This window comes from Desmodus rotundus, chromosome 2, assembly GCF_022682495.2.
Source record: "Desmodus rotundus isolate HL8 chromosome 2, HLdesRot8A.1, whole genome shotgun sequence".
Taxonomy (NCBI): Eukaryota; Metazoa; Chordata; class Mammalia; order Chiroptera; family Phyllostomidae; genus Desmodus; species Desmodus rotundus.
This window is the reverse complement of record NC_071388.1, coordinates 42,218,155-42,244,676: the sequence shown is the minus strand read 5'-3', so window position 1 is coordinate 42,244,676 and position 26,522 is coordinate 42,218,155. Positions and strand designations below refer to the sequence as shown.

Here is a 26,522-nt window from a genome sequence, read left to right as displayed (position 1 = left end):
TTTCTTATAGAGCAGAAATATAATGCCCATAATTTTGTGAACTTCATTCTTCATCAGTACAATCTACAGAAGTGCGATTGATGGTAACCCAGCCCATAGCTTTAGCCACTATTCTCCGGGAGCAGGGAAACAGATCGGCGTATCACCTTCTCAGATACTTCGTGCTGGCTGATCGGTGGCTCCTTATCTCTGTCCCATTTTCCTTCTTTACTTGGTAGATGGTTTACCTTTTGGTTTCCAACAAGGCATTTGGTTTCCACAGAATGGGCCAAAGAGGACCGAGGATTCTGCATCCTTAGCTGAACTACACCAGGCTTTGGCCGTGATGGAGGACTTGATCAAGTCCTGTGAACTGGCCGTGGACCTGGCCGCAGTCACTGGATGCCCGGTATGTTATGTTCCATAACAGTTGTTGGAAGGTGTCACAGGAGAGGTAGGAGCAATATAACAAGGTAGGAGATGCTGTGGCGAAGCTGGAGAAGTGATTTATGGTGATGGAATTGACTCTGGGCAGGGGAGAGTAATGGGGGGCGGAAATGGGGACAACTGTAATTGAACAATAAAAAAAATTTTTTTAAAGGAAGGAAATGTTGAGAGCTAGGCAAGAGAGCTAGGCAATTATAGGCATTGCTAAGCAGAAAACCTCTTGAAGGTCACTAGAATGGATAAGGAAGAGAAACAAATCGTCATCCGAAATAAGCTTATCAACAGGAGACAGACAGATAGTTCCTCCTGAACCCAGAGCAAAACTCCTCCAGAGCTCAGAGCTATGCAGAGATAACAGCAACTCCCGCTTTTGTAACTTGCTTGCTTGCTTCTCACCCTATAAAAGAGCTAGCCTGTGAGCGTTCGGCGCGGCTCTCATCTGCAGCTCTACGGAGCACCGTGACTCCGGTCACTTTGGGAGAGTCCGCCCCTGCGCAGGTAAAGTTTGTTTGGCCAATAAACCATCTATAAATCTCTTAAGAGTCTGAGTCTGTCAGTTCCTGGAACGAGAGATCTCGCTCTCGCATATAACATTTGGAGGCCCCAGCGAGATCCGTTTAGAGTCAAGGAACTGAAAGGAACCGGGCCCGGGTAAGTTAAAATTGGAGGATCCTCACTACGTATTTGTGGAGGTCTAGACCATTTGGTATGTGAGCTCACTTTGTTTGTGAACGGCTGTTCATTTGGTTGGTAGCTCTGAGGTGAGAGGTGGGACGCCACCGCTTGTATCACCCAGGGGACTTTCCCAGGAGAGGACGCTCTCGGAAAGTCGGAGCGAGGCTCCCAGTGGCGATATCGCATTTGGTTTGGTGTATGAGTGTGACAACCGCGGTATGAACATTGTGTTTGATTGTGTGAGGACAGAGTGTGTGGCTCCACGGGCAGCAGCCTACGGAGCGTGCGTGGGCCCCAACCTGCGGTTCCTTAGTCTGTCATACGGCATAACGGCTGGGAGTTTAACCCGGACTCTACGCGGGCAGCCTTAGCTAAGACAGACCTAAGTCCTCGCGAGAGGAGAGGCCAGGCGGGCAAAGCGAATTGTCATTTCTGTTTGAATTGTCATTTCTGTTTGTGTTGTTTTGTGTGGTTGTCTCAGTTATGTGAAACTAACATGAAAATGGGCCAGCGGGAGTCCACCCCAAACTCCCCGCTTGATTGCGTCTTGAATAACTTTTCTGATTTCCAGCGCCGTGCACGCGGCTACGGGAGCGTGCAGCTCGATCCGGAGTTCCTGCGGACTCTTTGCCAGCTAGAGTGGCCGACTTTTGGTGTCAGGATGGCCTGCAGAGGGGACTTTCTACCTCCCGGTATTGTTTGCAGTTCGAGCCACAGTTTATAGAGCCCCACACCCCGATCAGATAGTTTACATCGATGTGTGGGTAGATATAGCCCCAGACAAGCCAGGCTATATTCAGAAATGTCTAAGAAGGAGTGCCTCCCGCGGGAGAACGGTTCTGTTAGCCGCGGGAAGAGGAAACAAAAGAAATTCCCGGAGCCCTCCGTGCCAAGAGGGCGGAGGGTGCCTAAACTCTACCTCCCCCCCGACTACCAGGGCCTGGGGAGGACATGTTAGACCCCTTGAATGCGCTCCCTCCCTACCCTAGGAGGGAAGTGCCGCATTCTACCCAGCCGGAGGAGGGAGGGACACTCGCGAGCCCTCCTCACACCCGAGGGGGAACTAGAGAAGGGGAAGAGGCTCCAGTAACCCCAGCACCTCCGGCACTTCTGCCACTCCGTGAGGCACCGCCCGGACTGGATGCCCCTGCCGGAGCACCCCCTCGGTTGATATATGTTCCTTTCTCCACTAGTGATCTGTATAATTAGAAACACCAGAATTCCCCATTTTCTGAGAAACCGCAGGAATTAATTTCCCTACTAGAAACTATATTTAGGACTCACCAGCCAACCTAGGATGATTGTCAGACTCTATTTACCTCAGAAGAAAGGGAAAGAATCTATAGGGAGGTTGCAAAGATTGTGTTGGGAGAAGGGAAGGGAACTGCTGCAGCTCGCCAAGAGCTAGAGAGTATTCTCCCTTCACAGCCTCCCAATTGGGACCCCAATACCACGGGTGGAAGGGATGCGCCCCTACAGTACCGCTGAACCTTATTAAGAGGGCTTAAAGCAGCTTTGGTATCTGCACCTGCACTGGCCTTGCCAAATTTAGGAAAGCCGTTTCAGCTGTTCGTGGCAGAAAACAGAGGCATTGCAAAGGGAGTGCTGACCCAGGCTTTAGGACCCTGGGGAAGGCCCGTGGCCTATTTGTCCAGGAGATTGGACCCAGTAGCCTCAGGGTGGCCAGCCTGCTTGCGAGCTCTGGCTGCCACAGCCATGCTAGTGAAAGAGGCCAGAGCTCACTCTGTTCTCGGATGGCAGTAGTTTCCTTGGAGAGGGGCAGCGGTACTCGGGGGCTGCGGTAACCACAGAAATTGAAGTCATTTGGCAGCAAGCCCTGCCAAAAGGAACTTCAGCACAGAGGGCGGAGTTGATAGGGCATTTGCAAGGTCTAATCTTAAGAAAGCTGCAAGATGTCCCTGCCTATCTAGGGACTTTGAGTAGAAGATGCCTGTACTGGTAGTCCTGTCCATCTTTGATAAAACCGCTCCTGTCTGTAGACAGGGTGATATAGGGCTTCTCGGGGGCCTGGTCTCTCATGTCTGGGCGGGAGCCAGTTGCAGTGTCCAGTATCTGTTTCCAGTTGTGAGTTGTGCTGGTGTCTGGGACGGGCAGAAGGGTGGCAGGATTCAAAGCAGTAGTTTGCCTGCTTGTATACTTTGCTCATATTTTTAAAACATTGAGCTATTTGGCCTAAAAAAAAAAATCCATTTATAGAAATTCTTTTATGTGAAGATACAATATGTTTGCCATATGTTTTGTTTAGTTCTATTGTGCCATGCAAAACTTCAAAAATATTTATGGAGACAAATATTTTTTTTTCTTTAATGATTTTAGGCTTCCTGTCTTGCTTAAAGTTCCCTCTCCTTACAGTGATATTACTAAATTTTAAAATTTTCCTCCAGCCCTGACTAGTGTAGTAGGAAAGAGATTAAAGGTAAACTGTAGTTAAATCTAGATAGGCAAAAATATGTAGAAAGGTTGTGAAAGTTTTAAACCTGGAGGAAAGGAAACCTCAACTACTTGTTTTCTGGTTTTATAGGAATGTGGTTTCATTTTGCTTCTGTTTCTGATCAGAAACCCCCTGTATCTGAAGACCTAGTTAGGGTCACCTGAAGACCTAGCGAAGGTCGCCTGTAACCGGTTAGAGAGAATGCCTTTGCCACTCGGGACCCAGGAAGGGTCATTTAGGCCTGATTTGTGTTTCAGCCTGAGGCAAAGGAGCATGTCTCTGCCAAGAGACCGGACCTGAATGGCATGTCTGCGGAGGCCCCAGTAGACGCACTGGTGCAAGAGGATGCCTCTACCTGTGTACTGTTCTTATAGAACTCTGTCTGTGTTTTGGATTTTGTTCTGTGTCTTCTCTGAAAAGAAAATTGAGGATTCCAGGGATGGTTAAAACTTCACACTCTGTAGGAAAGTGAACAAGGGAAAGTGCAAGATATGTAAATGAAGAAGGTGTATGAAAGGATATCAGAAGGAAAAGGATTTTCTTTGCACTTGGTATTTTTCTCCCTATCTGATCCCTCCAGAATTTGGCATTCTGAAGGAGTAAGTAATGACATAAGGTTTCTCTGCATAAATCCATTAAGACCGGTCATTAATAGTGGTTTGTTAACTGATACTTTGACTGGAATGTCACGCCTGAAGGAGGCATGTCTGGGTTCTGGTTGTCACCAGGAAGCCCTGAGGAACTGGGATTGACTTGTGAAGCTAGCAAAAGCCCACAAGAAGAAGCCTGGTACCTTGGTTAATTGTGCGGTTCATGGCAGTCTTTCCAGGGAAGGAACGAAGGTTGCTTTCCTGAAAGATGGCTAAAAAGGAACCTGTAGGCACAACGGAAGCCTCAAGGATTTAAGTGAAACAACTGGTACAGGCGAAGCCAGGTGGCAGATGTGTGGCTCTGCTTCTGTGCCCTGAGGGGCGGACTGAAAGTCAGTCTAAAGGTTCCCTGAGTGAGTTCCAGCGAGGCAAACTTAAAGATCATAGGCGATCCAGGCTGCTCTTGATGTGTTTATGCAAATAAACAGGCAGAATTAAAAGTTAGACTCAAAGTAGTCACTTTAATAACAATAAGGGTGATCTTAAGGAGAAAAATCATGGTCTAAGGAAAATCACAATGCTCAGAATTAGATATTAGAATCATGCAGCTAACTGTCTTAAAAGTCTGTTTTCATTTGAAAGTTAAAACTGGGTTTGTAATATCATCAAAGATGTTCAATTTATAGGCACGAAGGACCTGTCAAATTGCCATTGTTAGATGTCATTGCAGCAAGGGCCTTGCAACTGAATGTCTTCCCAAAAGACAGTCTCATCAGCATAGAGACTGGCTTAGGAGTAGTTGTGTAAATTAACCTGTGTGTTCCTCCTTCTGTTTTCATAGGGCGTGGGACTATGGCCTCATTACCTGAGCGATTGGTTGCAGTATAGGCCTCACTTAAAGAGCCCACCTTCATCATCTCCCCCTAAGGCTCAACTAGTTTAGTTAAACTAGGTAGTTTGGTTAGTGCAGGGTTCGGGCGGTCTGTAGACTTCACTTCAGAGCTTGTCTTCCCTTTTCTGTCCTAATAGCCAAAACAAAAAGGGCCCAGAGATCTGAAAGGAGGGAAATCCTGATATATTCCCCTCAGCCCGAGCGAAGTGTAGTGAGCCACAGGGTTTTGGATAGGTGTAGCATGTCTCATACACCTTCCTCCAGATGAGCCATTCTTTACCTAGGTGCCTGCCTTTGTTATTCAGTAATTATGATTTAATTGTGCCTTCCAACTCCCTTGCCAAGTCTGTTTTCACCTCCAGAATACGACGAGGATGTCAACTGTCCAGTAAGGCCAGCCTTTGGACACCGAGCCTGCAACTTCGCAGTGACAGCCAACTGACTTGGATTCTGTAAAGTCCTTCCCCTTACAGGAAAGGACTCCCTCCGTGCTGCACCCCCTTCCAGGGCACCCCTGACCCAAGGTTAGGTAGGACAACGTCCATGTCCAGCCGGAAGCAGTTACAAGAAGATGAGACCTTCGTCCATTGTCCTTTATATAATTATAAAGGGGTTATATATCTGAAAGGAAGGATTGAAGCAGGGTGCAGCCAAGAGGAGGGCCCCAAGAAGGGATTTGTAATAGGATCCAGAACTCAAGGTGTACCATTGTTTGCCACCAATTTCTTATCCAGAGTTTTGTGTAACTGGGTACATAATTCCCCAAGTGTATCTATGCAGGAAACCCAGATTTTGTTCTCCCCTCCAGGACTAGGGAGAAGAGAGTTCCGCTTATACCCATAGTAGCCACTGTGAGGATCTTAGGGTCCACTGCACTCAGTGCTGCAGCCCTCATTCAGGGAGAATTAGAGTTGAGACAGCTTTTGCAGATTTTCTCTAAGGACATATCTCTGCTGCAAGATCAAGTAGCTTATTTAGAAAGACAGGTAGATTCATTGGCAGAGGTAGCTCTCCAAAATCGGAGAGGATTAGATTTATTGTTCTTAAGAAGGATTATGCGCAGCATTAGGAGAAACTTGTTGCTTTTATGCTAATCATCCAGGGATAATTAGAGATAGTATTAAGGTCTTAACCCAGAGACTGAAAGAACAAGAAAAGCTAGAAAAACCAACGTAGTACACAGGAATCTATAAGATGTCCCCATAGCTGACTACCCTGATTTCCTCTATTAGTAGGCCTTTATTAATTATACTCCTGTTTAACTTGTAGCCCCATCGTCATTAATAAGCTTACGTCTTTTATTAAGGAAAGGATAGAGACCATCAAGCTGATAGTATTAGCCCAGCCCTACACTATCCTTCCCCATAAGGAAGATGATTCAAGGATTTGACTCATAAGTGCCAACAAGGAAATGGGGGAATGTTGAGAGCTAGGCAAGAGAGCTAGGCAATTATAGGCATTGCTAAGCAGAAAACCTCTTGAAGGTCACTAGAATGGATAAGGAAGAGAAACAAATCGTCATCCGAAATAAGCTTATCAACAGGAGACAGACAGATAGTTCCTCCTGAACCCAGAGCAAAACTCCTCCAGAGCTCAGAGCTATGCAGAGATAACAGCAACTCCCGCTTTTGTAACTTGCTTGCTTGCTTCTCACCCTATAAAAGAGCTAGCCTGTGAGCGTTTGGCGCGGCTCTCATCTGCAGCTCTACGGAGCACCGTGACTCCGGTCACTTTGGGAGAGTCCGCCCCTGCGCAGGTAAAGTTTGTTTGGCCAATAAACCATCTATAAATCTCTTAAGAGTCTGAGTCTGTCAGTTCCTGGAACGAGAGATCTCGCTCTCGCATATAACATGAAACACTGTAGCTGACAGGCAGTGTGACTTCACAGTGGGGTGAAAAAAAGAAACTTGACTCTGCAGAAAGTAGCCTACATCAGTCAACAAACCTGTGCTATGTGATCCCAAGCAGCCTCTCAGTGTTTTCAGGAGTCTTGGGTTGTATTCTGCATGGTCCAGAATGCTGAGAATGACCTGTGCTCTGGAAAAACCAGGAACTTGGGGGCCTAAATATATGTGAGCAGGGGAAATTGCTAAAAGAGTCATTTATTTTGACTCATGGCACTATTGAAATATTAAGTGATTTTCCTTCTTTACTCAGATTTTCTCCATGAAAATTACTTGGAATATGGATCCTAAGTGAAAGTCTCACCCCATTTTACATCACAGCTTCCAGAGGAGGCCCAATAAGCATGTAGTGTACATCCCTTCATCCAAACGGTTCAAGGAAAGTACCGGGAGAAACGATGCTGGGGAGCAGAGCCATCTCACCTCCAGCATCAGTGTTAACCCTGAGCGGGCCAGTCCCGGGCGTGCCAGGCAAACTGTCCTCTCTAACCATGAGACTGCCTTGGGACTGGAACATAACTAATATTCAACTGGTGTTCACTGTGAAGTACTCTAGATTTTAACTCAGGGATATTAGTTTTCTGTCATTGTCATAACACATTGCCCCAGGCTTGGTGGCTTAGGACACCACAAACGGATTATCCTACAGTTCCACGGGGCAGGAGTACAACACAATCTACCAGGGGCTGAAATCAAGGTGTCTGCTTCCTTTTGGAGGCTCCAGGAGAGAATCCGTTCTTTGTCTTTTCCATCTTAAAAAAACAAACAAAATAAACATCATTGCTTGGCTCATGGCCACTGCCTCCACTCCTGAGCCAGCAACAGCACATTCAGTTCTCACATCGATGATGCCACTCTGACCTCTTCTTCCGCTTCTCTTCCACTTTTTAAGGATTCTTGTGCTTACAGTGGACCCACCCAGATAGTCCCTGATCATCTCGCCATCTCGAAGTGGGCTCATTAACAACTTTGATTCCATCTGCGACCATTCAGCATGTGACCTGACATCCTCTCAGATCTTAGGGACCAGGGCCTGGACCTCTTTGAGAAGCTATTATTCTGCTTACCACATAAAGACCAAGCATTCTGAGAATTACATTTCAGATACTTTCCTTCTCTTTGTTTTGCTTTTCATTTTTACCTGGTTTTAACATTCTCTTTGTAGAAGTCTGGGAAGATGAAATGACCTTTCTTCTCTTTCCTCGTCATAAATCAAGCCATGCAAATTAATTAGGGGCAAAAATTGCGATCTTTTTATTTCCCTCCCTCCTGGTATTTCTCTGGCCAGCATCGTGGAAACAGCCCCACGGGGTGTGTGGTGACCCAGCCAGTGACGCTGGGAGTCCAGAGCGCGCTCTGTTTCCTGCTGATGTATGATTCAAGAGGGTACTCATGAACTGCAGCGGGTGTGGGAGGAGGTCACTTTCTTGGTAATAATTTCTTCTTCTTTGGCTAAGTATCAAGGAAGCAACTGATTGAATCATTTTGGCACATCTTTCTGTTCTTTTCTTTTCATCTTTGGATATATGTCAGCTACCCTATTAAGCATCCATTTGCCTGAATCAAATGAATGTTACACGGGGAAGGAAACTCCCAGCTATTATTCTGAGAGTAAGTAACACAGGAAGAGGAAGTTAGGAGAAAAGAAAGATTAAAATGTGAGTAACTAGCAGTATATGCTAATTTTATTCCAATGACTTGTGTGCAAATCTGATGAACCAGTCTATAGATTTTAGAGATTTTACTCCAAATACAAAAAAAATCTTTTTTTCCCCATGTGTCCTCAGAATTGTACCTTTGACATACACTCTATGGTTTCTTTTTTGCTAAGACTAACTTTCTTTACATCTTGTACATTAGCTAATTTATCCTGGCAGTGTTGTATAATTCTGTTGAATTATAGAGGAGCAGGTATTGGAAATTTCAACTTTCTGATTCAGCAGCAGATCTAAGGAAAGGAGACCTACCTCGCCCACGATCACGTGGTCACCTGCTTGCGCTGCTTCTGGGATCTCTTCCCTCCCTCGCCAGGGCGCCATCCTCTCAACACATTCTCATTCTGTTTAGAATTTACTAACAATTCGACTACTACAAACTCACGTCTAATGATCCCGAGGTCCTTTGCCTCAGCTTTGTGGAACTTTATCACAAGGTGTTTATAGTCATATGCTGTATGTGGGGATAAACCCAGCCTAACCTCTTAGTTCTGCTGCTTGACATCCAGTATTAACCCCGTTTTGTAAAGGAAATAAATTGAACCCAAGTGGATGAATTCATAATTAAAACTACGGGAAAAAATTCCCTTCTGATATTTATATTTTCTCCTTGTGTATACTGAGGTCTTGGCTTAATTTACTCACAAACATATTTTTAAATATTATTTTTAAAAGCAAGGTTGTTTGGTGGGACACTGAGATTCAGTTTACTTCCCTCTATTTGCTAAAAAAATAAATAAAAATTCCCCTCTCTTCAATCCCATGTATAAAATAGGGATACATTTAGAGTCCTTTAAAATCTTGACTTACCAGCAACAAGTTCCAAAGTTGAATGGTAACAACTGGGTGAAACATTTTAATGTTCTGGTAAATTTTTTATATAATGTATTAAAGTATTTTTATTGCAAGTTTATTGTGGGCTAGGACCAGGTATTTTATTTCTAGTTTCCTTTCCAGTTCCCTTACCATAGTGTTGGCTACACAGATAAAGCTGAGTAAACAATCTTAATGACTCAGTGGAATTGCTTTGTGCTGTTTCCCCACCCACACTATACCTCTGGCTAAGTGGGGTAATTGAGGATTAAATCGTGTGGAAGGCACTTAGCACCTTGCCTGGCACCTGGCAGGTGCTGAATCCAGAGCCCTAGGACTGGCATTAGGAGCTCGATCAGGCTGGAGGGAAGGAGGACCTTTGCTTCTGGCAATCGTAATCATTCAGGGCTCCGGTGTCCCAACAGCTTCTGCTTTTCATTCCTGGGCCAGGCTGTGCACTGATTCATTGCTCCAGATGTTTCCTGCGTCTTCGTGAGTGAAGCATATAGCTCTGTCCCAGTAACTGTCACTGCCAGGAGTGAAAGCCTGGGACCCCAAAAGAATTCTCTCTCTGGAGGCCAGCTCCCCTAGATTCCCTCTCCCAGCCAGGTTCTTCCTTTGGCTCCTGTAGTCACATTTACAGTTCTCATATCAGAGCTCTTACCTACAAAGAAAATGGTAGCATTTACAAGATTATTTCTGCCATCATTTCCCTCATGGAGGAGGACTGTTCACTCGCTCATTCCTTTGGGGTAGCCCCTAGTCTACTCTGAGCTCCCATCCATCAAATTTGTCAACACACCAAAGTGAGGGCCATGCATGCCATCATGTCACTGGTAGGTAGAAAAACTGGTTGGGGGTATATTCATTTCCTGGAGATGCCATAGCAGCATGCCACAAATTGGGTGGCTTAAAACAACAGAAATTTATTTTCTCACAGTTCTGGAGGCTAGAAGTTCAAAATCAAGGTGTTGGCATAACCATGCTTCCTCTGACGGTCCTTCCTCTTTGCTCCTCTCCTGGCATCTAACAGTGTCTGGCAATGTGTGGCATTCCTTGGCTTACAGCTGCATCACTCCAATTTCTGCTCCTGTCTTCACATAACTGTCTTCTATATGAGTGTCTCCTTGTCTCCATTGCTTCTTCTCATAAGGACACCAGCCTTTAGGTTCGGGCCCACCCTAACCCAGTATGACCTCACTTCAATGAATTCCGTCTGAAATCCTATTTCCAACAAGATCACATCCTGAGGTCCCAGGTGGACATGAGCTTTGGGGGAGATGCTTCTTCAACCCATAGAGAGACATCACTTCATTAACTCCCTCATAGTGCTGAGCTCTTAGTTTCACATCCCTCCAGGCATTCACTAAATGCCAATAGATGAATAGATACTTTCTAAAGGACATATATCTGCAAGAGGTTGTGCACATGGTCTCTGGCTTTGGGACCAACTACAGTCTGATTGGAAAGAAAGAACATAACATGGTTGAAAAGATGGCCCGGGTCATCCCGGGTCCTGCTTCCCCTTGCAGTGGCTGACCTCCACACACATGCGCATCCTGGATGCTTAATCCTATCGGGAGCATGGTTCTGAGAGAGTTTATGCCAGATGACCTGGAGGATATATATCTCATCTGCTTCAGCTGGAATCAGACCCAGCAATTGCCCCTCAGTGACCACCCCTGATGACGGACTCACTGGGAAAGCTGACCACAGAACCTTGGGAAGGGTCAGAACAGTGGCAGGGCCCGGCTCAGAGAGATGGGAACTGGACAATTCCAGGGTCCTCAGCCTTATCCCGGGAGGGAGTTGGGGTTCTTGCCTGTGTACTCTGCCCGTTTGTGCAAGTATGACTACATACCCACTATCCCCTCCTCTCACCACCCACCGACTGGTTCTTCTCACGTCTTTTCCTCTTATAGTTTCTGGTGACTCATCTTCTTCACTGGTCTGCCTCTTTATCGTTCACTCCACCACCTGCCCTCCACTAAAGCATCTCACAGCAGTGACTTCTGCTGCTTACTGTCACCTCCTTAGTTGAGGCAAGGATCAGGTAGCCGTCCACCATCTTTTTTTTACCCCAGTCCTCTGTGGTCAGGGGCTGGCACCTCACTGGCATCACAGCTTTGGTCAGTTGCCTCCCAAAGTGAACAGCTGTGACTGCAGGTGGGGTGAGGAGGAAAGTGCAGAGGTGGCACAGGACAAACACATTGCTGTCCAAGGTTGCCCCTTTAAAGGGGCTGTTTCCTCCACCGCCATGGCTTTGACAGGTATCTTAACTAACATTGCCCAGCCCCGCATAAGTCATTAGACAGTGCACACCTAGACTCGTTCTCCACGCCCCCATTGCTCTGGCCTCTTTTAGAATTGATTTTACAGCTGTGACTATGAAGTAATGCCTCCACATCACCAAATGTGTTCTTAGAAACAGCTCGACCTAAAATCCATTCTATTCTGTCTATTCTAGGACGTGTTTGAGGGTGGGCTCAATATTTGACTTAGTGATCTTTGAAGAGGGCCCATAGGGGAAATTTCTCTCCCATCTTTTAATGGGAATCTATGTTTTTCCTGAACAACAGGTTTGGGTACGTCTTCAGACATAGTGACTCATATAACTCACTCTGTCTCCCTCTGTGCTGCCTACTGACAGGTCAGAGCTGAGTCTGCAGCAAGTTTACCTGGCTTTACTGTGTGGGTTTTACGTACAACCTCTCCATCTTTTAATCTTTTTTTCTTTACCCTAATTTCCTTTGGTATTTTCTGTCCGCCCATAATGTATATATTTTATAAGATGTATATCAAATGTTTGAAATGGAGGATAAATACATTTTACAATAGAAACTATTGATTACAGTTGTTCATGTGGCAAATGTTAAGCACTTACTTTGGCCAGCTGCTTTAACTAAAGCATATTTCCTGTACTGTTTATGTCTATAGAGTACAAACTGAATGGGTTTAAAGGAGAAAGCAGTCCCTGAGGGCAGGAGAGGTTACATTTGCGTGGCTCCTTGAAGGTTGTGGATTAGAGTGAAAACTTGTCAAGAGTCCTCAGCACCCCTCCACCCACCGACTGGCAGACTGTGCAGCTCAGAACAGGATCACCGGCTTTTGGGAAAGAAGGCCTCTTAGCTCTGGGCTCTTTGTTCCTCTTCGAGGCGTGAACATGTGCAAATTTTACAAAGCAAAAAGAAAAAATTAGCATAGAAACTATGCCAGACACTATAGAAATGACTCAAGTTTATCGCTCATGAATTTTTATTTTAGAATTTCAGAAGTACATTTTTTAAAAGAAGATAGTCCTGATTTGTTCAATATTAACAATAAGTTGTAAAAATGCCTACTCAGTTATACAAAATGTACATATTTCTAGTATTAACAATCAGAAATTGTAGGGATTTATCTCAGTTAGGTGTAACTCAGGGAAATTTCACTGTCCTGGTCCTATTCAAATAGCTTTTCCTTTTGCTGTTTTGATTCAAGGAAATAAATTCTTGATGATCTGCTCTAAGTGCTGTAAATGTTGAAAAATACCACTTCCCTGGCTCATGTCACGCCACTGCCCTTTAGAGAGAACTCAGAGAAGGCAGGGACACCTCTTTTGGACTTGGAACTGTCAGTGAGGAAGGTGGGCTTGCTGGCCGAGGAAGGTGGGCATGCTGGCCGAGGGAGGCATCATAGTGTACGTCCTAGCGCTACGTAGACTTAAAAATAAATTGTCATTAGATGGCACCTTGGGAAAAAATCGTCATTGGAGAGTCTCTTTATACTGTTCGCTCACTCTGAAAAACACAGGGTTGATGTAATTACCGTTCCCATTACAATGCTGTGAAGAGTAGGTCACGTTAAGCTTTCTCCTTTCGGAACAGATCTCACCATCTCGGGCTCTCGTACACATGAAGCAGGTGTTAGGAGACAGACGGGATGCATGGGTTATCAAAGATCCGGGATGCAGCAGAATTTCTTGCCCTTTTCGAGTAGTGTCATGTATCAGAAACAAACAAGAGGAAATGGAATTCTGCTAGCTGAAATCACTTACAAGACGAAAATATGAGAGTACCCGTATCTTTAGTTCCAGGGTCCCTACATGCCGTGTGTTTGCTGCCTTACACTGCCGAGCTGTTTCCTTCTACAGCTGACTGGCGTCAACATGCTCAGTCACAGAATTGTAGTTTTGATTCAGCGACAGATTAGCCTGAGTGGCACTTTTAAGAATGTAAACTTCAAACAAGCGTGATTTGTAACTTGAAAACACACCCTGGCAACTAATTTAACAGCTTCATTTTATGTGTCTGTAATTCTAAAAGGACGACATCAGAAAACTGGGCAAGCTGTTGATGCACGGCTGCTTCAACGTCTGGACAGTGCACAAGGATGGCTATAAGATGAAGGACTTCATTCGATTTAAGCCCAGCCAGAGGCAAATCTACCTGTTTGAAGGGGGAATTGTGTTCTGTAAGATACGAATGGAGCCCAGTGACCAGGGCCTCTCTCCTCGTTACAGCTTTAAGAAGTCTATGAAGGTAAAGGGGTCCTCTTGCACCTGGGAGTCAGCACACCCTACGGACAGAAATATAGTTATCCTTATTTTACAGGCAGGAAACTGTAGCTTAGAGAGGTGAGATTAACTTGCCAAATGCCACGCAGCAGAGCTGGAGTCCACACCCAGGTCTGACTCCAGAGGCAGGCCTTGTGATCTGTCATCAGTCAGGAACAGGGCGAACAGAGGTGATTTTGGGCTAAGTAGAAAAAAGGGGCACTATAGCAGCCTGCCTGGACAAAATAATTAAAAAGTACCCTCTTTTCTCCAGGCAGAGGAGTGAAAAGACTTGGTGACTGGGGCATGGGCTGGATTTCCTCTTCCACTTGCTCTTCTGCACACAGGTGTAGGCAGCATCCTGCCCCTGGGGTCCAGGAACCCAAGTCCACACCAAGCATCGCTGTATAAGGAAATGTTTCGTGAGACACACCCACTCCCACCCACACGCTTGTGTTCTGTGATTGTAGTTGTTAATTTAGTCTTAGTAGCTTTTGTGACTTATGTTTCTTAATGGATACTAATTCAGTTACTGTTAGGTAGAGATTTGTGAAATAATTAGGTATTAAAAGAGAGATGATCTTTTTGCTTAAAGGTTGTGGGCTGCAGCTCTACATACAGAAAGGAATAGTCCGTGTTATCCTCTGAAACAGACCAGACAGATGACACTATACTAAACTGCGTTTTATGCTCCTTGGGGCCATTAAGAGAGGACAACAAAACACTCGGAAGGAGGATGGAAGAAGGGAGATATCAGGGTAGAAAGGATTAGGGTAGCTGGTGTGACAATTTTGAAATCAGAAAAGGATGGTATAGAAAATGTTCTTCTTTCTTTATAACAGTTGACAACACTGTCAATTCACCAACTGGAAAGAGGGAGCAACAGAAAGTTTGAAATTGCCAGCCGAAATGGTCTTGAGAAATACATCCTGCAGGTAGGGCTCACATCTTCCCCATAGGTGGTTTCCATGACTTGACAAGTGTTTTCTATCTCATTATTCTAAAAGTCACCTAGAGGATAAAAAGCCCTGTGCAATCAATATTCCAGGTGATCTGATACTCAAAGTACCTTCTTGTCTGTAATTGCAGGCAGCCTCAAAAGAAATCAGAGATTGTTGGTTTTCGGAAATAAGTAAATTATTGATGGAACAACAAAACAATAATAAAGGTAGGGTTACCCCTGTGACTTTAGTCTGGAGAGTTATACTGTTTCCAGCATTGTGGTGGGTGTGCAGATTGGGGATATTGTTAAAGAAAATGGTTTGCCAGGAAAATAACTGTGGCCACGCTTTTATAGTACAGTACCCGGAAGCACCTGTGCTTGCTTTAGATTGTGTGGGGGTTTTGTGACTGTGTGTGGGTGTGGCCCTTTTAGTTGTGTTCCTCCCACATACCTAATTGCCGAGATCAAGTTTCTCAATCCAATATCCCAAAGCCACCCAAGAAAATGTTAATGGAAATTTAAATGGCCAATACTACTTTCAGAAGTAGTATTGGCCGTACTACATTTTTAAGATGAAATCTAATTAATATAACATAAAATTCTCAGAAAATAGTTTTAACTCATCCATTTGGGTCTTTGATTCATTTTGAGCTAATTTTTGTATACGGTATGAAACAGGGGTCTAAGTTCACTCTTTTGCATGCAGATATTCTATTGTCTTAGTCATTTGTTCGAAAGACTCTTCTTTCCTCCACTGAGTGGTCTTGGCACTCGTTACAGACTCAAATGCCATTACAATGTTTGCTTTCCCCCAAATTTATATGTTGAAACTCTGGTCCCCAATGTCATGGTACTAGGAAATGAAACCTTTTGTAGGCAATTAGGGTAGATGAGGTCATGAGGCCGGAGTGCCCACGAGAAGGATTAGTGCTCTTACAAATGCCATGGGAGAGCTTGCTTCCTCTCTCGGCTCTGCTACGGGCCTACGACGAGAGGCCAGCAGTCTGCAGCACAGAAGAGGGTCTTCGCCAGAACTCGACCATACTGGCACCCTGACCTCAGACATCCAGCTTCCATAACTGTGAGAACTAAATTTCTGTTGTTTCTAAGCCACCTAATCTACAGTACTTTGTTATAGCAACCCAAATGAAGCACTCTTGTTGAAAATCAATTGGATGGATATATATTATATATATATATGGATATATATATATAGTATTTTTGGTGACAGTCTTTTCTTTAAGCACTTGGAATATGTCATCTCACTGTATCATGGCCTCCATAATTTCCAATATGAAATCGACTATTAATCTTAGTCTTTCCACATGACAAATTGCTTTTCTCTTACTGCTTTCCAGATTCTTTCTTTGTCTTTGACAGTTTTATGATATGTCTAGATGTAGATCTCTGAGTTTATATTTCTTGGAATTTGTAGATCATCTTAGATATGTAGATTAGCACTGTTCATCAAATTTGGGAAGTCCTTTAGAGACTTTTTCTTTAAATATTTTTTTTAGTGTCTTTATTTTTCTCTTATTCTTCTGAGACTCTCATTATGTGTATTTGGTATGCTTGTTGGTGTCCTACAGGTCTTTAAGGCTCTATTTACACTTTTTTCATTCTTTTTTTCCCCCCTCAACTGGGTAGTTCCAATTGACCTATGCCAAAGGCCTGACTCTTTCTTGTGACTGCTCACAGCAGCTATGGAGACACTCTAGTGAATTTTTCATTTCAATCGTTATGGTTTTCAACCCACAATTTTTATTTGGCCCTTTTAAATACAATTTTTCTCTCTTTAATTGTATTCTCTATTTGATGAGTGTTTTTCTTGTGCTTTTCTTTAGCTCTTTATATATGGTTTCCTTTAACTCTTTGAACATTTTTATAATAGTTGATTTAACGTTTTGGTCTAAGAAGTCCAATATCTCAGCTTACATGGGGACAGTTTCTCCTGACTGCTTTTTTTCTATGTGTGAGCCATACTTTCTCATTTCTTTGCATGTCTCATAAGTTTCAGTTGAAAATTGGACATTTAAAGTAACATGATGTGGGAACACTGGAAATCAGATTGGCCTCCTGCTCCAGTATTTTTTTGTTACTGTTTGCTGTTTTTATTGTTGATCATTTGTTTATTCAGTGACTTTTTGGAACTAACTGTGTAAAATCTGTATCCATTGTCACTTGTAGCACTGAAGTCTCTTCTCCGTTAATGACTGGGGAGTGATTCCCTTAAACCTGAAACCAATAAAGATTCCTGTCTTTGCCAAGGGACTCTGTCTGCATATTGGGTCACACCTTCAATACTCAGCCAGGAAGGTGACAGTTTCACCTTAGCCTTCACTTCTCCTTGTGCAAAGCCTCACAATCAGCCAGAGGTGAGAGCATAAGGCCTTCCCAGACCTTTCCTGAGCGTGCACACAGCCCTGGGCATGTGCACATGGCCTTCTAGACTCTCAGGAATATTTTGGAGCTTTTCAAAGCCACTGTGGACATCTCATTATCAACGTTTCCTGTTAAACTTTTTAAAAATTGTTGTTCTATGTCAGTTGTCCCAATTTTCCCCCATTCCTCTCCCTTGCCCCACCCACCCCTGCTTCCACAGTCAATCCCCACACTGTTGTCCATGTCCATGGGTCATTATTACTTCATCTTTAACTAGACCCTTCCCCTTCTTTCCTCCCTTATCCCTCTTTCCCCTCCCCTATGGTCCCTATCAGTCTGTTCCTTGTTTCTATTCCTCTGGTTCTATTTTACTCGTTTGTTTGTTTGTTTTGTTCATTAGGTTCCTGTTACAGGTGAGATCATATGGTATTAGTCTTTCACCAACTGGCTTATTTCCCTTAGCATAATATTCTTGATTTCCATCCATGCTGTTGCAAAGGGTAAGAGTTCCTTCTTTCTTTCCGCTGTGTTGTATTCCATCAGGTGAATATACCATAGTTTTTTGATCCACTCATTTACTGATGGGCACTTAGGCTGTTTCCAGCACTTGGCAATTGTAAACAGCACTGCTAGGAACTTTTCGATTAGCCTGTTTTTGCCTTAGTATTATCCAATGGCTCAGGCAGCCAAGAAGTTAAACAATTGCTTATACTCACTTTCTATAAATACCCCTGGGGAAAGGCTTTTCACACTAGGCAAGCTTTGAATCAGGCCTAATAAAGACAGCTTTGCAAGTAGGGTATGCCAAGGAATCCAGACAAGTGAAATAATGATAATTCTCTGAGAATGAGACTTTGTAGGAGCTTCCGTCCCGTTTTGCCCCTGCCTATGGCTGCTCCAATGCTAATTTTCACCACGATCGCAGGCTGTTGGTTTCTAAAGCTATCGCCAAGAAGGAGGGCAGGATGGGAACAGGGCAAATAAAACATCACAAAGCTCACTGTTCACACTGAGAACCAGCCATTTTTCCTGAATAAATACTGCCATGAATGCTGTAAGCATTGCTAATTTCCAGTGTTCTGAAAATATTGTTTCTGGCTAGTTTTGCCAGTTTTTTCATACTTTCATGGAGAATTTTTGGAGGGATTCTTATTCCTGAACCATATTCACAGATGTCACTTGCTGTACTCCTTTTATAATTAAAAATAATCTCTGAGTAGGTTTTGCCCTGTCACTTTTTTTTTTTTTCAACTGATCCTCATAACTGCAGGAATGTTTTGTAAGAAAGTCCACCACCTTCATCAAATGAGTTCTAATATTCCCTTCAGGTGATGTTGCTAGTGTTAAGAAATGCTAGTCTCGTGTGGAAAATCTGTTTCCTATAATTTATACTGACAGTGGTTTATGTGCTTGGTGAGGAAAATTATATAAATATGAAAAGATAAGCTTTGTCTTCAGAGACTACGCAGGAATGCAACCATGTCGTGTTCTCTCTGTGTCTTCTTTAGTCTTCAGGTGTTCAGGAGGATACGAGGGTGCCTGGGCATCGTATGGAAAAAAGATAAACTAAGACGTGTGATTGGGAAACCCCCACCTCGGTTTTCCGTCATGACAACAAGTAACACAGTTCTTGATTTAAACTGTGGGCCTGTACCAGAAAATAGTAACAAGATTATAAAATTGACTTTAATTTATATAAAGATGGGGAAAAAATTATGACTTACATTTGCTTTTGGACTATTGATACTATACTAAATCTATATTATGATAACTGAGTATGAGTCCTGGAGGTATGAAACAGAAAGTTATAACAGCCCTAGTAGAAAGAGTTACTTGTTTTCCCCAGAAACAACATTCTTTCTAGTCACCAGACTGATGTAGAAACCCTTACTCCCTAGACCAGTGTTTCACAAAGGGCAGTTTAAGGGCAACCTGCATTAGAATTGCTTTGAGGGGGAGCTTCCAGTCAAGATGGCGGCATAGGTAGGCATAGCCCACCTCTTTGCACAACCATATCAAAATTACAACTAAAGTATAGAACAACCATTACTCAGAACCAGCAGAAATTGAGTTGAATGGAAGTCTGACAACTATGGAATTAAAGAAACCACATCCATCCAGACGGGTAGGAGGGGCGCAGATGAGAACAGGCTGGTCTCTCACCCATGTGTGGTGGATAAAAATTCTGGAGCGAGGAGTCCCAGCTCCACACCAGGCCCCCCAGCCCAGGGTTCCAGTGCCAGGAAGATAAGTCCCCAGAAATAATGGCTGCTGAGTCCCCTCATCAGGGATTGAGTGGGTGGAAGGAACTTCTGGAGCCCCAAGCAGTTCCTCTTAAAGAAGCCACATACAGACTCACCTACTCACTCCCGCCCTCTGAGCTCTAGCACCAGGGTGGCAGCTTGAAGGGCACCAGTGGCATACTGGGAGAAGCTGAAGTGTCTGTCATCGGGGTGAGCAGAAGCCAACGTCCCTTTTCTGACCCCTCCCTCTGCAGAGCCAGGGAGCCGGCAGGCTAGTGCCATATTTGAGACTCCATCAAGCTGACTAACACTGTTTGACCTGCCTTGGAGATCCCCAGAGACTTCCCCTCCCCCAACTTATGGGCCCACCCAAGCTGCTTTTCCATGTGAATGGCTTGTCTTGCCTCATGCTTCACAACTTCCTGAATTCTGTCAAATAAGGAACAGCTGGCCTCAGTGAGCTCCAGGCTGGGCACCAGCAGCAGCCAGATTAGTTTCACAGCTTGGTTTTGCCTGGGAACCTCCAAGCCCAGCACAAGTAGCAGCCTTCTCAGATTGCTTTATAGCTCAGGCAGGGAGGCCCCGGGCAAATCACAAGTGGGGGCTGAAATTGGCCTGCACCACCTGGAGAACCCCAGGGCCAGCACACCCAGTGGACAGCTACAAATCACATCAGAGCATCACCACCCTGCCTATGCACAGCTGATCCTCCATGGAGGGTGGAGGTTGGTGGTAAGCGGTCACACTTGTGTGGATAAGTCCCTCCCATTGATCTGCCAACAGCAACCAAGGCTCAACTACAAGAGGAGGGTGTACTCAGCCCATACGAAAGGTGCCCCTTGAGTACCCAGCTTAGGTGATAGGGAAGGTTGTGTCTCTGGATGCTACAGGACACCTACTACATTAGGCCACATTACTAAGACACAGTCAAAGCAGCTCTACCTAATACACAGGAACAAATATAGGGAGGCTGCCAAAATGAGGAGACAAAGAAACATGGCCCAAATGAAAGAAAGATCAAAACTCCAGAAAAAGAGCTCAACAAAATGGAGATAAGCAATCTATCAGATGCAGAGTTCAAAACACTGGTTATAAGGGTGCTCAAGGAACTTAGTGAGGACCTCAGCAATATAAAAAAGACCCAGTCAGAAACGAAGGATTCACTAATTGAAATTAAGACCAATTTACAGGGAAACAACAGTAGAGTGGATGAAGCCGAGACTCAAATCAATGGGTTGGAACATGACAAAGCAAAAAACAACCAATCAGAACAACAAGAAGAAAAAAGGATTAAAAAAATGAGGGTAGTGTAAGCAGTCTCTGGGGAAACTTCAAGAAGTCCAACATTTGCATATAGGGGATGCCAGAAGGAGACAAGAAAGAGCAAGAAATTGGAAATCTATTTCAAAAAATAATGAAAGAAAACTTACCTAATTTGGTGAAGGAAATAGATATGCAAGTCCAGGAAGCACAGAGTCCCAGTCAAGTTGGACCCAAAGAGGACCACACCAAAACACATCATAATTAAAATGCCAAAGGTTAAAGATAAAGAGAGAATCTTATAAGCAGCAAGAGAAAAACAGAGCATTACCTACCAAGGAGTTCCCGTAAGCCCGTCAGCTGATTTCTCAAAAGAAACTTTGCAGGCTAGAAGGGACTGGCAAGAAGTATTCAAAGTCATAAAAGGCTAGGGCCTACAACCAAGATTACTCTATCCAGCAAAGCTATCATCTAGAATGGAAGAGCAGATAAAGTGCCTCCCAGATAAAGTAAAGCTAAAGGAATCCATCATCACCAAGCTCTTACTATTTGAAATGTTAAAGGGACTTATTCAAGAAGAAGAAGATCAAAGCTACGAACATTAAAATGACAACAAACTCACAACTCTCAATGACTGAATCTAAAAAATGAAACAAAAACAAAAGCAAATTAAGCAAACAACCAGAAAGTAACAGAATCATAGGTATGGAGATCATTTGGAGGGTTATCAGCAGGGAGGGGAAGAGAATGGGGAAAAAGGTACAGGGATCAAGAAGCATAATTGATAGGAACAAAATAGACAGGGGGACATTAAGGATTGTATACAAAAGGGAAAAGACAAAGAACTTACAGGCATGACATGACCCATGGACATGAACTAAGGGGGGAGAATTGCTGGAGTGAAGGGGGATACTGGGTGGAGGGGGCAAAAGGAAAAATAGTGGGACAACTGTAACAGCATAATCAATAAAGTATACTTAAGGAATTACTCGAAGGGTTGTTACAAATGCTGATTTCTGGGTCCTACATTAGAACTATGGAATTAGAATAGTGAGGGTTAATGCCTAAGAATATGCATTTTAGCTTATTAAAGTTTCTGGACAAAGACCTTAAACTACTATTTTTAAAACAGCTTTATTTAGGTATAATTGACCTAGTAAACTGCACATTTTAAAGTACACAGTTTATAAGTGTTGACATATGTGCATACCTTTGACAGCATCAACGCAATTAAAATAATGAGCCCATCTCTCACCCCCAAAGTTTGCTCATGCTTCTTTTTATTACCTTTCTCCTGCCCCTTGCTCACCTCCTACTGATTTTCAGGTGAGCACTGACCCTTCGGTCACTGTAGATTAGTTTGAATTTTCTAGAATTCCATGAAGAGAATCATACAGCATGTACTTTCTTTGGCCCAGTTTCTCTCACTCAGCATACTTATTTTGAGATTCATTCATGCTGCTTAGTGTTAACAATAGTGCATTACTTTTCATTACTGTTTTCATTACATCCTTGTTTGGATATGGCCCAATTTCTTTATCCATTCACCTATAAATGCACATTTGGTTTGTTTCCATTTTGGGGTCCTATTTTGAATAATGCTGCTATGAACATTCATTCAGATACAAGTCCTCTTGTGAACATGTTTTCATTTCTCTTGGATCAATATTTAAACTTATAATGGTTAGGCCATATGGCATGTGCATGTTTAACTTTCTAAGAAATTGATAAGCTATTTTCTGAAATTGTCACAGCAGTATATGCGAGTTTCATTTGTTCAGCATCCTCACCAACACTTGGTATTGTCAGGCTTTTTAACTGGAACTTTCTAGTAGGTGTGTACTGGTTTGTCACTGAGGTTTTAAGTTGCTTTTCCCTAGTAACTAATGGTTGAACATCTTTTCATGTGCTTCTTTGACATCTTATATCTTCCTTGGTGAAGTACCCATTCACATCTTTTGCTTATTTCTTCTTTCTTCTGCTTCTCCTTCTTCTTTCTCCTTCCCCTTCCCCCTCTTCTTCTTCTTCTTTGCACCTAGGTAGCTAGTTTATTTAAAAAGATTCTTTGGTGGGGTCCTGGGTGAGAGAAGTAATGACTCCTCTTCACTCTCAACCCTGTCAGGGGTTCTGGGCATCTTGGCCAACCCTCACCCTCACCGCCCCCTCACTGGGTGTATCCAAGGGTGGCCTCGCATGTAGGACAGAGATGTGATCCCTGGAGCTCAGTGCCCGCTCCAGCTCCTGCCAAGGGTGTTCAGGCACCGTGAAGTGAGGGTACAGAGGTGGCCCCAGTGTGGGTGCGGCCCTGGGTCTCCACGAAGCGAGGGCAGCTGAAGACCTTAGAGCTTATCTGGCAGGACCTCTCGCCGTGCTGCGTCTGCCCGAGGGCAGGATCCTCTCGTCCAGGTTTCGCGTCTTTTGCGACTTCTGCATCCAAGCTCGCCACTGGTGGTAGAGGCGGAAGCTGAGGTTAGAGCAGTACACGTGCTTTCTGGAGCCTGCGCAGGAACTGCTGGAGCTCGCCCGGCTCTCAGCCCGGCTGCTCGCAGGCCCGCACCATGGAAGCCCAAGTTCCGAGGGCGCAGCGGCAGCGTCAGGACGAACCGACAGAGGGCGCTCGCGGGCTACAGAGGGAAGGTCCCTGAGGCCCGACACGGTCCTCCCCACCGCCCAGCCCCGCAGCCCAGCTGCGCCCCTGAGGAGGTGGGGGCGGGGGAGGGGTGGGAAAGGAAAGGGGCTCCTCCTCCACATCTCCTCCAGGAACCCGATTCCTGTGGCCTGAGCCAAGTGTGAGTGGAGGGAGTTGGGGGAGAAGGTGAGACGTCGAGGCCCAAGGGATGAGACTCTGAGAAAGAGCAGGGGGCAGAGAAAGGGAGGGAGAAACAGCGGCAGAGACTGAGAGACGGGGACAAAGAGAGACAGGAGATACAGGGAAGGCCAACGCCGTGAGGGTCAGCCAAGGAAATTCAGAGGGAGGACGAGGTATGGAGAAAGTCGGGGGACAGAAAGCCTGGGGATGCAGGGACATTGAAACCAAGAAAGGCAGAAAGAGCTGCTTATTTCTTTTATTATTGAATTTTGAGGGGGTTTTTGTATACCCTAGATACAAGTCCTTTGCGAATATGTTCTTTCAGTCTGTGGCTTATCTTTTTATTCTCTTACTTAAGAGTACCTTTTGAAGAGCAGAAGATTTTAATTTTGATGAAACCCAGTTTTAAAAAATATATGGATGATACTTTTGATGTCATGCCTAATAAATCTTTGTCTAATAGTCACCGGTATTTCCTCCTGTGTTTTCTCCCAGAATTTTTATGGTTTAAGCCTCTGGTCCATTCTGAGGTTTCGTTTTGTTTTTGGTGTATGGCGTGAAATGTAGATTAAAGCTCAGTTTTTGCTTATTGATGTGCAGTTGTTCTGTTACCATTTCTCCAGTTGACTTTGCATAATAGGTGCACCTGTTTCCGGATGTGCTGTTTGGTTCCATGGGCCTGTTTGTCTACATTGACACCAGTACCTTAGTGTCTTGGTTACTGTAGCCTTAAAATGAGTCTTAAAATAAAATTATTTGAGTCCTCTTTATTTTCTCTTTTAAACGTTGTTTTGCCTATTCTATATCCTTTACATTTCTGTCTGTATTTTAGAATTAGCTCATCAATTTCCACAAAAAAAAGAGTTCTTGCTGAGATTTTAATTGGGATTGTGTAAAATCTCTAGATCAATTTGGGAAGAACTGACATCTTAACAATATTGAACTTAGTCTAAATTTTGACTGAACTGCTCTGCCCTGCCTGCAGGAAAAACAAAACAAAACAAAACAAAATGTTTGTTATGAGGACATGGCATTTATTCAGTTAACAATTCAGAAACACATTTCTGAAATCCTTCTCAAATCCTAGTCCTAGGTTGACAGGAAGTAAAATCTAGATAAGAAGCAGGTCCAGAACCTAGCACATAGTTTAGCTTGAAAATAGATAAAAACCTACTGAACTGACAGACTGACTCAGAGGTGTGGTCTTACCTCCTTCTTTTTACGGACTCGAAAACTGCATTTCCTGTTCCAGCGCAAGGAACTCAGTGGGTATTTAGCAGATGCTTGTTGAATGAACTTGTAGACTGTGATGCAGTTCAGGTGCAGGGCCCTGCTTAGTTTTTCTGAGCCCAGTTGTTCTGATCTTAATGGAGGCACCCCTGACCTGAAGCAAAGAGATGCTAGAGGGGGGAAGGAGTGACGGCTCGGCAGAAAACTGGTCCCTCTCCCTCCACACTGTACCCACACTCTTATGAAGCATTCTAGGACAGCATTTAACATGCTATATTGTAACCTTATAATGTGTTTTTTTTTTCTCTCCACCAGACCATACATTCTTCTAGGGCATGGAAGTTGTCTATCCTGTTAGTTTGAGCTTCCCTTGGGCCTCATATTATACAAGGGCCTGGAACTTGTATAGGTTCTCAGTAAATGCTTAGTGAATAAACAAGTAAAAGAGCTCATTAAATAATCACATCACACAAGCAAACTACTCTGATGAAGCTCAGCTCGAGGCACATTTTGTTCACCTCTGATCTCCAGTGCCCATGCCCACTAAGTGCTTATTTGCTGAGCTAATCTAACCAAGAAAGGTCACTGTAATAGTTGGCATTTCAGGACAGGGTAGAGGGAAGGAAGAACTGTTGTGAGTCAATGAAACAGCTTTTAAGAGTTCGGTGGAAGGGGATTCCTCCCGCATACCTCTCCCACTTAAAGACTTGCAGCCAGTTAGATGTTAGCTGTATAATCCAGCAAATGGTGTCGAACATTCCCTTGTTGAATGTCAGATACAGGGCCGGCAGAGGTCTCAGACTCCAGTGAAGGAGGATGCAGGAGGCCCTTGAGACCAGGAGAACCTGGGGTGAGCCAGCACCCCTCCAACTAGTATAGGGAGGAATGCAGATGCCATTCTTTCTAGTGGTGCAATGTTTATGTACAGTTCTCTAAAGCAAGGCAAGAACGTGAACTTTGCACCCTGAATTGAAATAGGGGAAGAGTCACTAGGAGTAAGAGACCCAGTCCCCAGCACACGTGGGATTAAAGGTATGATCCAATGAGAGAATGCAGCGTGAGACAATGGGTAGTCCCATCAGCTTAGAAATAGAGGAAGGCATTGCCTGAGCCTCAGCCCTTCCTTCATTACGTGACTGAGAAGAAAGGTATAAAGGTGACTTGCTGCTATTCATTTGCATAAATCTAATTAGCCCAGAATTTAAAGGAAGGGCAGATGGTTCACCATGAACAGTGACTCCCTGTTCAGAAAAGCTGACCCCTTAAGGAAATGGGTAGGCACAGAGGATTGCCAGTGTCTGCTCAGGAATGATGACACTGAATGGTGGCACTTTCTTTCTCGCTCTATCCAGGGCTTAGGGATTTCACCTCCTCTCACAGCTTCCCATAGAAAGGTGAGGAGCCCTGCATCCAGGTGCTTCCCCACGAGGCTCCACCTGTAACTTGAGTGTCAGTTTTCTGGTAGGCAGAAGTGGGTATGGGATCAAAGCAAAAAACAAGTGTGGAAGGATTTTTACATTTTATGTGTTTATGGGGTTTTGAATGTACTGTTTTTGTTGTCCTCTTTTCTTTCCTTGCCTATTTAAATGAAAGATTAAATGAAAATAACCTTTCCAACAAACTTTCCACTTTATGCTTTACCATACCCAAATCA

At 44.2% G+C, this 26,522-nt stretch overlaps 1 protein-coding gene across 3 annotated transcripts in view; it reads left to right on the top strand.

Moving 5' to 3' along the window:
• The window catches only part of MCF2L2 (MCF.2 cell line derived transforming sequence-like 2), a 213,783-nt gene that overhangs the window by 174,145 nt on the left and 13,116 nt on the right, over positions 1 to 26,522 (top strand). For all 3 annotated transcript variants that reach the window (XM_053918126.2, XM_053918124.2, XM_053918125.2), the window contains exons 22-25: positions 263 to 388; positions 13,772 to 13,987; positions 14,844 to 14,936; positions 15,091 to 15,169. In XM_053918126.2, coding sequence (XP_053774101.1) covers positions 263 to 388; positions 13,772 to 13,987; positions 14,844 to 14,936; positions 15,091 to 15,169 — 514 coding nt within the window. The remainder of the gene's footprint in view (positions 1 to 262; positions 389 to 13,771; positions 13,988 to 14,843; positions 14,937 to 15,090; positions 15,170 to 26,522) is intronic.